Source organism: Histomonas meleagridis (genome assembly GCF_020186115.1).
Source record: "Histomonas meleagridis strain 2922-C6/04-10x chromosome Unknown contig_91, whole genome shotgun sequence".
NCBI lineage: Eukaryota > Parabasalia > Tritrichomonadida > Dientamoebidae > Histomonas > Histomonas meleagridis.
In genome coordinates this window covers 29,749-44,761 of record NW_027150924.1, presented here as the reverse complement: position 1 = coordinate 44,761, position 15,013 = coordinate 29,749, and the positions used below count along the sequence as shown (strand labels likewise).

General features: G+C 29.1%; 6 protein-coding genes across 6 annotated transcripts; all 6 read left to right on the top strand.

Annotated features, from left to right (window-relative positions):
- Positions 1-1,721: 1,721 nt before the first annotated feature.
- On the top strand, positions 1,722-2,120 carry GO595_009606 (Rap/ran-GAP family protein; the record flags this gene model as incomplete). Its single annotated transcript, XM_067923310.1, has 1 exon — positions 1,722-2,120. The coding sequence occupies one exon, from the start codon at positions 1,722-1,724 to the stop codon at positions 2,118-2,120; it is 399 nt and encodes a 132-aa protein (XP_067770227.1).
- Positions 2,121-4,492: 2,372 nt separating this feature from the next.
- Positions 4,493-5,542, top strand: GO595_009605 (adenosine kinase 2-like; the record flags this gene model as incomplete). The annotated part of the gene is made up of 1 exon (XM_067923309.1): positions 4,493-5,542. The coding sequence occupies one exon, from the start codon at positions 4,493-4,495 to the stop codon at positions 5,540-5,542; it is 1,050 nt and encodes a 349-aa protein (XP_067770226.1).
- Positions 5,543-6,207: 665 nt separating this feature from the next.
- Positions 6,208-7,164, top strand: GO595_009604 (uncharacterized protein; the record flags this gene model as incomplete). Its single annotated transcript, XM_067923308.1, has 1 exon — positions 6,208-7,164. One exon carries the CDS (start codon positions 6,208-6,210, stop codon positions 7,162-7,164), a length of 957 nt encoding a protein of 318 aa, XP_067770225.1.
- A 119-nt stretch (positions 7,165-7,283) lies between these two features.
- GO595_009603 (ribosomal protein L23) lies at positions 7,284-7,700 on the top strand (the record flags this gene model as incomplete). Its single annotated transcript, XM_067923307.1, has 1 exon — positions 7,284-7,700. One exon carries the CDS (start codon positions 7,284-7,286, stop codon positions 7,698-7,700), a length of 417 nt encoding a protein of 138 aa, XP_067770224.1.
- Positions 7,701-10,531: 2,831 nt separating this feature from the next.
- On the top strand, positions 10,532-11,131 carry GO595_009602 (uncharacterized protein; the record flags this gene model as incomplete). The annotated part of the gene is made up of 1 exon (XM_067923306.1): positions 10,532-11,131. The coding sequence occupies one exon, from the start codon at positions 10,532-10,534 to the stop codon at positions 11,129-11,131; it is 600 nt and encodes a 199-aa protein (XP_067770223.1).
- A 3,085-nt stretch (positions 11,132-14,216) lies between these two features.
- On the top strand, positions 14,217-14,597 carry GO595_009601 (nuclear transport factor 2 family protein; the record flags this gene model as incomplete). Its single annotated transcript, XM_067923305.1, has 1 exon — positions 14,217-14,597. One exon carries the CDS (start codon positions 14,217-14,219, stop codon positions 14,595-14,597), a length of 381 nt encoding a protein of 126 aa, XP_067770222.1.
- Positions 14,598-15,013: the final 416 nt, after the last annotated feature.

Genomic DNA, 15,013 nt, shown 5'->3' with positions numbered 1-15,013 from the left:
TTTATGGACATTTTATTTGTTCATTAAGTTTTATTCAACGAATATTACCATTAAATATCATCAAAAACAAATTTGTTATTTGGGAACGATTTATTATTCCAATGTTAAAATATTTTCTTGTTACAAAGATTAATAATCAAATTCTTTATTCAATAAATTATTCATTAGAAAACTTAGGCTTTTATATAAATGATAATGAAAACTCGATTTTATGGATCGAATTAATTATAAAATTTTTAAGTTCTTCTTCTAATAATTATATTATTAATTTAGCATATCAAACAACACTTAAATTCCCACCAAATTCGTATATATTAATATCAATTTTGAACATAATATTAACATTAAACATATCGAAAATACCGAAAAATTTAATTTCGAATTTTAACGTTACTTCATATACATTATATAATTATGAATGTAATTTCTTAATACCTTCACAACTGAATGAAATCGTATCACAATGGGATTCATCTCAAATTGATTATAATATATTAAATAAATCACTTTTATTAGTCGACCCAATTAATCGAAGTTTATTCCAAAAGACATTACAATTAGCAATACAAAAGATACCAAATGAAGAAACTTATTCATTTACAAATTTGGTCCCAATTTTCATTATCGAATTATTTAATAATAAAAACAAATTAACAGAATGGATACAAAATTCAATAACAAATGTAAAAATTAATGAAAATTTAATTAACGTTTCAAGAATGATTTTGTTTTTGTCTGATTTACAAGTTTTAATACAAAAGAAATTTCCAAACTTTTATGAAGATTTCGTTCGAAATGTTTTACCGAATATAAATGATCAGTTTTTTTTAAGATCAATTTTCGATTTAATAGTTAATACTAATGATAAAATCATAAAAATGTTTTTCGATATTCTTAAAAATAAGAAAAATGAGAACGAAATGAAAATATTTTTCGACGCAATTCCATTTGATATATATAAACGCTATTTACCAAATGTAATTAATCCGGACGAATTCGATTTACATTTTGTTACCAAAAACAAAATTTTAATATTAACGAAATTTAATAAAGAAAATTCATTTGAATTTATTACGAATTCATTAAATAATACAATGAAATTTAAAGTCGAACAATTCGAAACTAATGAAAATGAATACATTACAAATGATAAAAACATTAAAACATTACCAATCACTGACGTTAACAATGAAATAAATGAATTCCAAAAAGAAGAAAACGAAAAACTTTTGAAGTCATTAATTGACATATTTCAAATACATGAAAACGATGAAATAAATTCATTACAAACAAATGATATTCCGATAGTTAATTCTGATCAATTATTTAAAGATTTAATTCCTAACAATGATAGCAATGACATTGTAAATGACGAAATTAATTTTGTTTCTAAAACTTGTTCAAATGAAGCTTCGCGTTCATTTTTCTCGACATTTTGTGGTGATGATATATTTTGCTTGAAGAAGACACCCCTCTTCAAGATAAAAATTAGTTCGATCCTGAACGCGCCAAGATATGAACAAGTTAAAATAGGAGTTCTTTATGTAGGTCAAAATCAATATGATCAAAAAACAATTTTGTCAAATACGGAGTTAACGTGCTCCCAGCGGTTTCAGGACTTTTTGTTTTCTATCGGCTGCTTCATCGACTTGACGACACATTTACGTTACAACGGAAAACTGTCATATAACGGAAAATCCGTTTATTATTCTAACCGTCAAATGGAGGTGATGTTTCATGTGTCAACACTTTTACCTGATGATCCAACAGATGAACAAAAGATCGAAAAGAAAAGACATATAGGAAATGATCATGTGCATATTGTATGGTGTGAGGATTGTTCGGGTTATGATACATCTGTGATTTCATCACAATTTAATGATGCGCATATAATCATATTTCCTTACCCGAATATGTTATATCGGGTTATGGCTAAAAGAAAGAACCAAGAGTTGAACTTCTTCCCATTACCGCCGGATTCAATCGTCGGGCCAAAGGAACTTGGATATTTGGTGCGATCAACAGCAATAATCGCGGATAGAGTCGTGAGGAAGGAAAACGAAATGAGGCCGCACGAATACTTCGAGAAAATGTTCGAAGTGTTAAATTCCGATGTGTGAAATATTGTTGATAAATAAAATTTTATTATTTGGATAATTTTGGTTTTCCCAAAACGATGATTGGCTATGTTTGCATGAACGATTTTATATATTTTCACCAACAAATTCATAGTTATATGGATTAGCTTATTTCTCGAATATGGAATTTCACGTCACCTTTTTTGATTGCTTAAATGGTCATATCATAACTAACAAATTCAAAGCATAAATTTTTTTCTCTGAATTTTGAATGCATTCGAATTATTTTGAATTATATTTAAACAAATTTTTTCAAATTGAACTCAAAAGTGTCCCAACCGCCTGAATGTCACTTTTCCCCTGTATCGGTGCAGTCGGTTATCAAAAAAGAGTGTAAACTATTCAAAAATGTATCACTTTTTGCCTCTCTATTTCTTCAACATAACTTCTTTCTCTACTGACTTGTTTGTTACTTCTTTTACGAATTACTAAAAATACTATTAAAACTGCAATTAATATCACTGCGACAGGAACACATATTCCAACAGCTATTGCTACAGTGTTATCTTCATTTTGTTCGATTTTACTTATTTCGATGTTATCATAAGAAAAAGTGAAATTAGAGTAATATTCAGTGATCACTGAATCATAATAAGAAATTTGTGTGTCTACTTGTGTATACTCGTGACCAATCATAGAAAGTGTATTCGTGTTTGTGACAAAAAGTGTTTCAGTAACTGTGTTTGTAATAGAAAATGAATTAATGAATACAATCGTATGTATCAATGTTAAATCAAATTGTAAAGATGGATTAAATGTATTCGAAAACATATGATCCAAAGTCTGGTTCTTGGTCGCCATAATAATAGATGCAAGTTAAATTAGAACAAAATCGAAATGCATAATCTCCAATTGAAGTAACAGAAGATGGAATTTCTATATTTGTTAACGAAGAACAATAAGAAAATGCGTAATTTCCAATTGTTGTTATATTTTTTGCAATCACTACAATCAATAATGAATTACATCTCTCAAAAGAATTAACACTAATTATAATGACATTATTCCCAATTTCATTGGATAATAGTAAAGTCCACCCAGCAAATGCATTTAATGGAATCACACTAACATTGCCTCTGATGATAATGTGCGTTATATTATCTTTGTTTTTAGTTGCTTCTTCAAATCCATTAGAATTGTAAATAATAAATGTTACATTATCGATACTATAAGTGTGAAATATCTGTACCAAGAACATAGTAAAAACAAAAAAATTATTCAAATTATTTTTTTCTTTTATATTCGATTGAGAAATTCGCAAAAGTTTTTTGTAATATATAAGAGTTAATAAAAAAATAATAACAATATCAATAACGAGATAATTTTTAAAATAATAATTATTTAAAATATAATTTATATAATATACATCTTAAGATATCCAATTTTGATAATAATTGACTTACATAGAAGCTTGAATATTTTAAAAAATAATTCAACATAGATGATTTTTTTAATTTTTTCCAATTGTTTTGAGTTGTTGTGGTGAAATATTGAATATATTTAGTCTTTATATTCTCAAAAGAAATATAATCAATTGATATAACTTTACATAAATAATGTGCGTATAAGTTATGACATTTTCGACATATCAAAGCAAAGAATTTGGAAATTTAAAGGTTTCTATCGGAATATCAGTTGATGAATGCCTCCCAATCAATCCAACATCCAAACCATTAAGCATTTTTTATATCATAATTTGTGTAAATGCCGCAGTTGCATTGATTTTGATTGTCTTTTTGATCATTTGTTGTTGAATTCGTTGTAAAAAAAGGAAACAGTTTCCAATAATTTAATATTAGAAAATGTATAACTTTCAAGTATGTAAACTTATAAAATACTGATTTAAAGCGACCTGATATCATTTAATAAATGCCTTCAGCTATTTAATATGATTTTTTTAAATTAATTTTCTTCTGATAATTTCATCTTTGATGAAAAAAATCGAATATGTTATTATAACTTTACACAAGTCCATTCGAAATTATTTCAAGGAATTTAAACATTAATGTTTAAACCAACAAGTTTTTTCAAACCACAAAACCAACAAAAGCCCAATTCATTATTTAATCGTCAATCGTGCATGATGAAACAATTAGTTAATCGCATAAGGAATAATTGAATATATATGATAACTATATTTGGAAATATAAATACAGCACAACAGCCCATGAGAAAAAGTGACATATGCTGTTTGAAAGCCATTGAATTCATTTATGAGGATCACATAAATTTGAATCGAAACTTGTGACAAAATCATATTTCAATTGAAACCGCTACATTTGACTTTTTGACTAAACTCCCCAAAGAATTTGAACTTCACAAAAAGTTAACTGACCACAATTTTAATTTTTTTGATGATATTTTCCATTGACAATCCACTCATTGATGCTACGGCCGAAGTTGATGAGTCTTTTCTTAATAAATGGGGTTTGAAAACAGATGATGCAATTCTTGTTGATGAAAGTTATCAACAACTCATTGATGAGATTATCAAAAGTGAAAAAACGCAAAAGACACCTGGTGGTGCGTGTCAAAATGTGTTAGCCATGGCTCAATGGTTTATGCAAGATGAAGGAGAAACAGCAATTGTTGGTTCAGTTGGTAGCGACTCTAATCGCGAAGTGCTCGAATCAATTCTAACTCAATGTGGTGTCAAATGCTTTTATCAAGAAATTCCGCATCACCACACAGGATGCTGTGCCATTTTAGTATGTAACACAAATGGAGCGAGCTACCGTACGATTGTTACATCGCTTGGCGCATCATCAATGATTGATTATAATAATTGGTATACTCCAGAAGTTGCAGAACTATTTGGAAAAGCGAAAATTGTTATTCTAGCGAACTTTTTTATTCGATCTAACGAGAAAATATCACTTTCGATTGCAATCGAATGTCTTCATAGAAAAATACCACTTGCAATCGGGTTATCATCGCCATCTGCAATCGATTGCAGCACATGGCCAACATTAAAACAAATATTCCGCGTCGCGGATGTTGTTTTTGGTAACAAAGAAGAAATTATTTGCTTATCAAAAAAGTTTGGCTTGATTGACAAAAATGAAAAAGAAGAAAACTTATGCTTGAAAGAGTTAACGAGAATGATAGCAAATTATGATGTTATGGAAGGGCAAAAGAGAATTGTAGTTGCAACAAATGGTCCATCACCAACAATTGGATGTATGAGTGGATGTGAACCAATCGAAAAAGAACCTGCAGACGTTCCAATGTCAAGAATTGTGGATACAAACGGAGCTGGCGATTCATTTGAAGCTGGATTTTTGGTGTATTATATGAAAGGATATTCATTAGAAAAATGTATCGAAGCTGGCAACTATTGTGGAACTTGCAACATCCAAGAAAGAGGATGCACAGTACCAAAGTATCGACCAAACTTCATATAAAGAAGATAATACATTAGGATTGTTTTTATAAATAAATAGAACTATCTAAAGTAATGTTTCCATGTCCAATTTTTTCATGCGGTTTTCTTACTTGAGGAAAAGTTTTAATTATAAAATGAGATTGAACTTAAAATTTTAAAAAATTCAAGTTGAATTAAGATAAGTTAACATGTAAAGAATTAGTACATAAATTTGTGCTTTTTTGTATTATACATTAATTGGAATTTAGACTGCGCAGAGTTTTTGGTGCAAAAAGTCTTGCAGCTTTTTATGCAGGATTTGGCCGGTTATATTGAAAACAATCTATCGTTCTTTCATTAACTTTTAATCAAATGGATAACTTCGCTGAATTCCTCAAGAACTCAGCTACAACACTACAGGACGTAGTTACGTCGCCTGATTGCGAAAAAGCAATACAAGCAAATTTTTCGCCTATTTTTGAATAGTATGTTTTAATTTTAATTCGTAGTCTTGCAAAAAATTCTCAGCAGCTTCTTAGCAATGCTCTCTCCTTGATGAACAAGATAGGACAAAAGTCATATGATATTTTAGTTAGCCCTCAAATAAATCAGAAGGCAATTTATCAATCAATAGTTTCAAAAAATCAAATTCATCCCATTGCAAAACAGTTTTGTTCGAAATCGTATGGACAAGTTAATAACTTAATGATTTCTCGTTTTATCGAAATTACATCAAAAATAATACAATTCTCAAAAGAAGGAACAGACTTGTCGGCAGCTTATATCCCAACACTCTTAAACTTTAGCGCAGAGCCAGACACTATCGATTTCTTCAATAACATTTTTACAAACGGTTCCAAAGCGACCGTTTACCTTCAAAACGTTCTCCTTCAGCAAAACTTTGTTAATTTTCTTGCAAATGCAATTGGTCAAGTTCCATATCCTACTTCTCTTAACGATGCTGCTATGACAGTAATTGGGATTTTTACTATTATCACATCAGCAACCAAATCACCAGTATTGAATCCACAAATCACAAATCCAAATGTTGTATTACACCTACTTAGAGACTTTCCAAACGCACCATGTGCTGTCAAAGATGCTAGATGGCAAACTGTTCTTGCATTATGCACACCAAATAATTGTAATGTATTTATGAACATTCTTGATCAAGCAATTCGCGAATTATCAAACCTTGGGCCATATTTCCATAGCTACCAAGTTTCTTGTGTCAGATTACTTCTTCGCGTTGCATCTGTGATTCCAAATGTTTCATCTAAGTTGGTCCAATTAAACATTGCCTTACTTCTAAAGAACATCCTTGATACGTATCCCACACATACTTTCGCTCATATTGCGGTTTCTGAAGCATTTACTGACACTATTAATAATCCAATTCTTGGACCACATATTTTTAATCTTCTTCCACTTGTTGCAAACACTGTTCCTAATCGAAACGTGTTTCTCCTTTCATCGATATCAATAAAGATAATGATGGATCTTCAAAACAAGTCAAATGGAAATCAACAATACAGTCAAATAATCGAAAAATATGTACCGAAAAATCACCCTTGCTGGGGAATAATAGAGCAGTTTAAACAGCTCCTTAACTCGGCATATGGTGGACCAATAGAAGATACAAAAGCAGATTTGGATAAATAAACTTTTATGAAATAAAATATTGAATTTGAATTCTCAAAAAGTGAAAATTTCCTTTGTTTATGTCAAAAGTGTAATGGGAAACGTTAAATTATAAAAAACGGTTTTGGTCGGACCTTAAGATGTCAGGCAAAGCAGAAGCCGCAGCAAAAGCAGCCGAACAAGGCCAAAAAAAGCAAATCAAGAAGACAAGGAATTTCAAGAAGTTCCAAAAGCCTAAAGCTACAATCCCAGCAAAGAAACCACAATACGAACATAAGGCTGTTCAACCAGTTTCTTTAAAGAGAAATGATTACAAGATCATCAAGGGCCCAGTTACATCAGATAAAGCTTCACGTAAACTCGAAGATGATAATACAATGACCTTCTACGTAGATATACGTGCTAAGAAGCCAGAAATTGCAGCTGCTATCAACCGCCTTTACCACGTCAAGCCAGTTAGTGTTAAAACACTCATTACTCCTAAATTCCTCAAGAAGGCATATGTTCGTCTTCCAGAAGAAGTTGAAGCAATGAACCTTGCAAACGAAATGGCATAAACTTTTAAATAATGAATTACTTTTTCTATTTTAACGTAAAAATATAACTTTAATTTGATTGCAAATGAAAAAAATCAATGATTAATAATATTATTTTCAAGACAAGTTTCAACCAGAAACGTTATGTCTCGGGGATAATTAAAAATCATAAATTCATTTGGGTACCTGGGCGTTTAACTATGAATATCGCTGCATCATGTATCAATGATATATCATGACTTTTTACAAACTTTACATAACGATTGTTTCTATAGAAACAATATAATGGCATATGCCACTTTAGTGTATACTTATCAATGTTTCTAGAAACTAATTATTTCGAGAAATAATCATCGATTTTTTCAATTATTTTTTGTCACAATTTACCTCACTTTTTTAATACTGAGACCGTGCCCTGGTTCTGAAATGTTTTCATATCATTTATAAAAGAGGGAAAATTATATGAAAACTTCCCCTCAGAGAATCTAGGTGCATTAAACATTTTGGCTCTTATGCAAAACGCCCTCCATTTTGCGGTTTTTGAACGATAGAAAATTTGAGGAAAAATAGAAATGCCACATTAGGGCACCCCATCCATCATCCTGACGGCCGGTTTCGATCGTTATCTATTGAAAAACGAAGTTTTTCAATAGATAACGATCGAAACCGCTCGCACCTTCGATGCTCGCATTTGATACATATTAATATATATATTTTGACAGACAAAATATTTGACATAACGATAATATTTAAGTTATTAAATAAAATATATAAGATTTAATATAACGGTTATCGATAAAAATTTATTCATATTTTTTGTTTGTAAAGTAGTCAAAAAGTCGATCATTTTTTTATCGATGCAATTGCAATTCGAAACCATTAAGAAAGTGTTAAAATTAAATGACAAAAGCTTCATCAAATGGGCCTCTGAGCAGGGAATCATTCCTGATATCCACCAAATTTAAATATGTCCGAAATGTCAATCGTTAATGAAAGTTTATTTCTCACCAAGTTACCCTGATGGTGCTGCATATAGATGCTGCTCAAGTAAATGCAGAAATTCAAAATCAATCAGATTAGATTCATGGGTATCACAATCAAAACTTTCATTAAGGGGATTTGTTCACATTTTAGCATGTTGGGTAGAAAATTTTGATATAAGAACTACATCTAAAATTACAGGTGTATGTGAACGATCAGTAATAACATGGTTTCAAACTTTTCGATCTATTGCAGAAAAAGAATATCGAAAAGATATAGCTCAGAATTTACTTGGTGATGGAATAGTCGAAATTGATGAAAGTCAATTTTTCGGTGCTAAATACAACAAAGGAAGTGCATTGGAAAAAGAAGAAATTTGGGTTTTTGGCGAAATAGACAGTAAAACGATGAGAGTTGTTGCTGAGATTTGCGAAAATAGATCGAAAGAAGTTCTCATTCCAATTATTTGTTCGACAGTTAGACCTAATTCAGAAATTTGGGCTGATGAATGGAAGGCATATAATACTCTTAGTGATTTAGGTTATGTACACAAAACAGTAAATCACTCAGAAAATTTTGTAGATCCAATTACTGAGGCAAATACTCAAAAAATAGAAGGTACATGGAATCTAATAGAAGGATACCTCATAAAAAATGGATTTAGAGATAGAAATTATTACGAATCATATATCCATGAATGGTGCTTTCGAAGAAATATAGGAAATACATTTGAAAAATGCTGGAAAGCAATAATTGGTGAAATTACTTAATAAACTAATCATAATTTATAATATTTTTATTAGAAAAATGATTTCGAAGTGTATCAGACCCCCCCAATAAGATATTTTGCCATTATTCACTTTTTGAAATGACTTTGATCTCCTTATCAAAAGTCGAATATTTTTATTGCCATTTTTTTTCCTTTCAAATTTCCTATCGTTCAAAAACCGCAAAATGGAGGGCGTTTTGCATCCTAACCAACATTTTAAATAATAATCAAAATGTTTCTTATAATAACCAAATTCACGATTTATATTGCATTTATAGATAAGTCAAAAACCTAGACATCATACTAAAACATAGACAGCACTTTTGTTTACACTAAAATACGTTTAAATAGCAATTTTTTCATTTTTTTTAACCAAATGCCCCCAAATAAAAGCCCTCATTCACTGAAAATCAGTTAGAACATGTTTTATCGACAAAATTTTCTAATTCTGATGTCAGATACATTTTACGAAATTATCGAATGCAGATAAATGCGAAATCTAGAATGAAGCAAGCAATCGCAATTTATAAAATGATCATAGATTTTGATGTTATTACAACAACTGTAAGCAAAATTGCTTCAATTTATGAAGTCGATTAAAATAAATTTAGTCATGCTCTTAATAAAAACGTGAAAACTTCAAATGGAAGACCAACCATTTTACCTAATGAATATGAAGAATTATTATTATTATATATATAATTAAGAGCTGAATGTCACAAATAATGCAAATAGAAAGATATCCGTAATTATATTTTCGAACAATTTAATATTACTGTTTCTCCATCCTGGTATCATAATTTTATTATAAGACATCAAAATAATATTGTTAAGACGACAGCTTTACCACAGGAAAAAAATCGAGTTAATTTATCGAAGAGTTCTTGTTTAAAACATATCCCAAATTTAATGAAATATGTGAGCGGTTTACCGACAGAATTGATATTTAATCTCGATGATGTTGGTCAACAGGAATGGGCCAATAAAAAACAAAAAAGGTGGTTGTCCCTTCATTATTGAAAAATGCCGAAATCGAATATTGTGCGGATAAATCTCATCAATTACTACCATTTCTGTGGCTGGTGATGTATTAACACCATTAATGATAATCTCAAGAAAGACTCTTGATCATGAAGTTTTGCTATCAGATATCCGCATTGGAAAGGATATTATTATCCGTTATCAAGAACCTACTTATGCCTCGATGGAAATCATTTCAGAATATATTAATGATGTTTTTCATGTTTACATTCAAAATTTAAGAAATGATGAAAAATTTGGCGACAAACCAGCTGTTCTCATTAGTTACAATTGTGCATCGCATTTCGATAATGCAATGATTAAAAGATTAACTCAAAACAACGTACGATTGGTTACTATTCCTCCACATTTCTCACATTTATTCCAACCACTCGATTTAGTAACATTTGGCGTTTTTAAAAATGAAATTCGTTCTACAACTTTAAAATATGAAAATGGTATTCAACTTGATCGTGTTATCTCAGCTATTGAACGTGCAACGACTTCAGAGAACAATCGAAATGCTTTTTATCGTGCTGGCTTAGAAATTGATACCTCAAATGATCCACATACAGTGGTAATTAATGAAAATAAACACAAGCAAAGAATCGAAGAAAATTTCTTGATTGATTCACCAGTATCACCAAGGGCAAAAACATTTGGATACATCAATAAAAAATAATTAATTATATAATAATTTCAAGGATGTAATGAGATATTTTTATTTCATTAAATAAATTTTCTTAACGGTTGCCATAATAAGTTGTCTGGGTTTTTATTTGTTGTCTAGGTTTTGGATATATATCCGAAAATTTATGTGTAACATTCGATATTTTCAATTAATGTTAAAATTGATTCATGTCAGTGCTTTAATTCCAATATTTGTCAAACCCGTTTTTATTAGAAATATCACTCAGAATATATATGTATCAAACGTAAATATGAACTCTATGAGTAATAGAATAAATAATAAAAGGATCGAAATATTTTTTTATTGTTCCCAGAAAAAACAAACTATGAGCAAATTAAATCATTTATTGTACTGTCTTTTTTCAACGAATTCTAGTGAAGGCACTCTAATAAATATGCAGTGCATATTTTCAAAAAAGGCTTTTTTATCTTTTTTTCCTCAAATAATTTCTATGTTACATTTTCGTTATCACCCAAATATGTTTTTACATTGTATTTCGTCATTAAAACATAATAGTTTACCAATGAATTTGCTAAAAATACTCAATTTGATGTTTACTATGATAAACGGAAATTCAGTTTTGCTTATGAATATATTTTTTGTTTTTACTTTATTATCTAAAAGTTATTTCAATAATAAATATAATAGACTAAATATTAGCGTAATTCCAATGTTATTTATTATATTTTTTGTTAGCACAGCCCAAGTATTTAATGAACAATCAAAAACACTTACAATAACTCAATCAAATGAATTTACATATGAATATATTTGCAACACTGAGCACGTTATAATCAAAGATGTTGAAGAAATTATTGAAAAAGCATTTTATCATTGGTCTGAATTAACTTCTGCAGATATTGGGAAATCAGTTGTTAATATTGATAAAAATGCTTTTTCTTATTGTGAAAAATTAGAAAAGATAAAATTTGAAGAGAATTCTTTAGCAGTGATAAACCAATATGCATTTTATAATTGTATTTCTTTAGTAACACTTACAATTTCGTGCAAATCAATTGGTGAGAATGCATTTGGGCAATGCGTTAGAATTGAAAGTGTTGCATTAAAAGAAGGTCTACTTGCAATTTCTTCTGATGCATTCCAAAGTTGTAACAACCTTAAGTATATTAATATACCAAAATCTGTTCGTTCTCTCTCATTAAATCCATTTACAAGATGTACAAGTCTTCAATTTATTAACGTATCAGAAGAAAATCCATATTTTTCGAACAATGAAAATGATGGCGTTTTATATGATACACAAATAACAGAGATTATATGTTATCCAAATGGGAAAAGTAAAACATTTATTATTCCAAATTCAGTAATAAATATTAGGTCTAACACATTTTATAAAAGTTCTAATTTAGAAACAATTGTTATTGGAAATAAAGTTTCATATATTGGTGAATCTGCATTTAGTGGCTGTGATTCTCTAAAATGTATTTATTTTGAAGGAACAATTTCACCAACTATAGGTGATTATGTATTTTACAATGTGCCAGCAACATCAATTGTGACTCCATTGGAATATCTAAACGACACATTCGGTGAAAAAATTGTTTCTAAAGGCACAATAATTGATGAATGTCATTTACAAACACGCAAACTCACGGAAAGTAATACATTCACTAAATCAAATGCATTTACAAAGTCAAACACGTGTACAAAATCAAATACATTCACTAAATCAAATACATTCACTAAATCAAATACATTCACTAAATCAAATACATTCACTAAATCAAATACATTCACTAAATCAGATTCATTCACTAAATCAGATTCATTCACTAAATCAGATTCATTCACTAAATCAGATTCATTCACTAAATCAGATTCATTCACTGAATCAAATACATATTCAAAGTCAAACACATTTTCAAAAACAAGTGCATTTTCCCATTCAAATACATATACAAAGTCAAATTTATTTACACAAAGTTACACATTTACTATGTTGTCTATATATACAAAATTTTCTAAATCATCATTATATACAACTCGTGAATCTGATGCTTCTATTGATTCATTAGTGTCAAACATAATTTTAACACATTCATTCACTTTAACGCACTCAATATCTATTACACATTCGATTACATTTTATAGTAAATATATAAATACAATTTCAATGTTAACATTTGAATCCACTTATAGTTATATGGAGACAAATATCATTTTTTACGACTACACAGTTATATATTATAAGTATACTTCATATTATTACTACAGCTTTTATACATTTGTCATAACAAATTATGATAATATTCCAAATGATAAATCGTTATCAAATAAAATATTAATTGGTATTATATGCAGTGCTATTATTTTAGTTTTGATAATTGTCGGAATCGTAATTTTCATGTTGAAAAGAAATAAGAAACAGAGAACAAAAACAAAATCAACGTCAAATATAAATGATACGTCATCAAGTTTAGAAACAAATTTCGAAGATGTCAATAAGGAATTTAGTAATCTATTAAAAGAAGATGAGGACCAATGGATTTAATTATGTCATAATAAAAATTTTTCAAGGAAATTTATGCATTCTTGTTGAGTTGATTTGTTGTTATTTTATCCTTAAAATGAAAATTCATATTCTATATGTTTAATTTTCATTCACTATTTCCTATCATCAGAATAAAATAAATTTAAATGGTGAAAAAAGAATCAAATATTTTTTCAAATATGTATTCTTTATGTTACGATTTATATAATATTTTATTGAACTTTGACGAATTCTAATCCTGTAGCAAAAAGGATCTATTTTATTTCAAGAGGATTTATTATCAAACGAAAACTAAAAGAAAATCAGCAATCCCTGCCTAAATTTCCAGATTATCATTGGTACTAATTTTTTTTAAAAGCTAGGATTAATAATAATTTTCGTTACATCATTTTATATGTTAACACCACTCTACTAAAAAAAACAACATGTTTTCGAAAAAATTCCTTGGAAAATTGTGAATATCAAACGGTCTTTGTTATCAAATGACAACGTTGGCCGATATTAATTTTTGTATAGTTTACCGAAATCTCACCCGATAAATTTTCAAACACATCATTATTTTTAATGGAAGCGAAACAAGACGAAGCAGCTGTTGCAAAGTTTTACGATGAAATGTATCAACACATGATTAACAAAGATATGAATGCACTTAGTAATATGATGACTGATAATTTTTACCTTATTCATCTCACTGGTAAAAAGGAACTTAAAAATGAATTCCTTCAATCTATTGAAAACGGATCATTAAACTATTACTCGTATTCAGATACTGATTTAAGTGTTACAGTTAATGGGGAAAAAGCTACATTAACAGGCAAAAGCATCGTATCTGCAGCTGTATACGGCGGCGAGAAAAAACCGTGGAAATTGCAACTCGACATTGACTTAGAAAAGATAAATGGTCAATGGCTCATGACTACGATGCATGGCTCTATATTTGAATAAAAAGTCACTAATATCAAAAAATGTTACAATGCTCTTTTATGCATCATTGTTCATCCATTTTCATGTGTTAATTGTTTTTAAGCAACACACATGAATAACAGTTTAACTGGTTTTAAATATTTTTTGAGATTTTGTAAATCATAAAATATCTTTTGAGACATGATAACATTTCCCTTTAAGTATTTTTGTAGATTTCGAATAATGGCTTTTGAACTAATAGTTATCATCATGGATTATTCCTACATTTGTTACCATTAAAACCAGTCGTACAAATTGCTGCTGCATCCACATTAAAAAATGATGTGATTGTGTGATAATTTCAGTTTTTTGACTTTCATTCAAAATTGTTAGAAAATTGAATTATCGGTTATTCAAAATTGAGCGTTGTGTGGTCTTGTTGAGTGCACTCTTTGCCA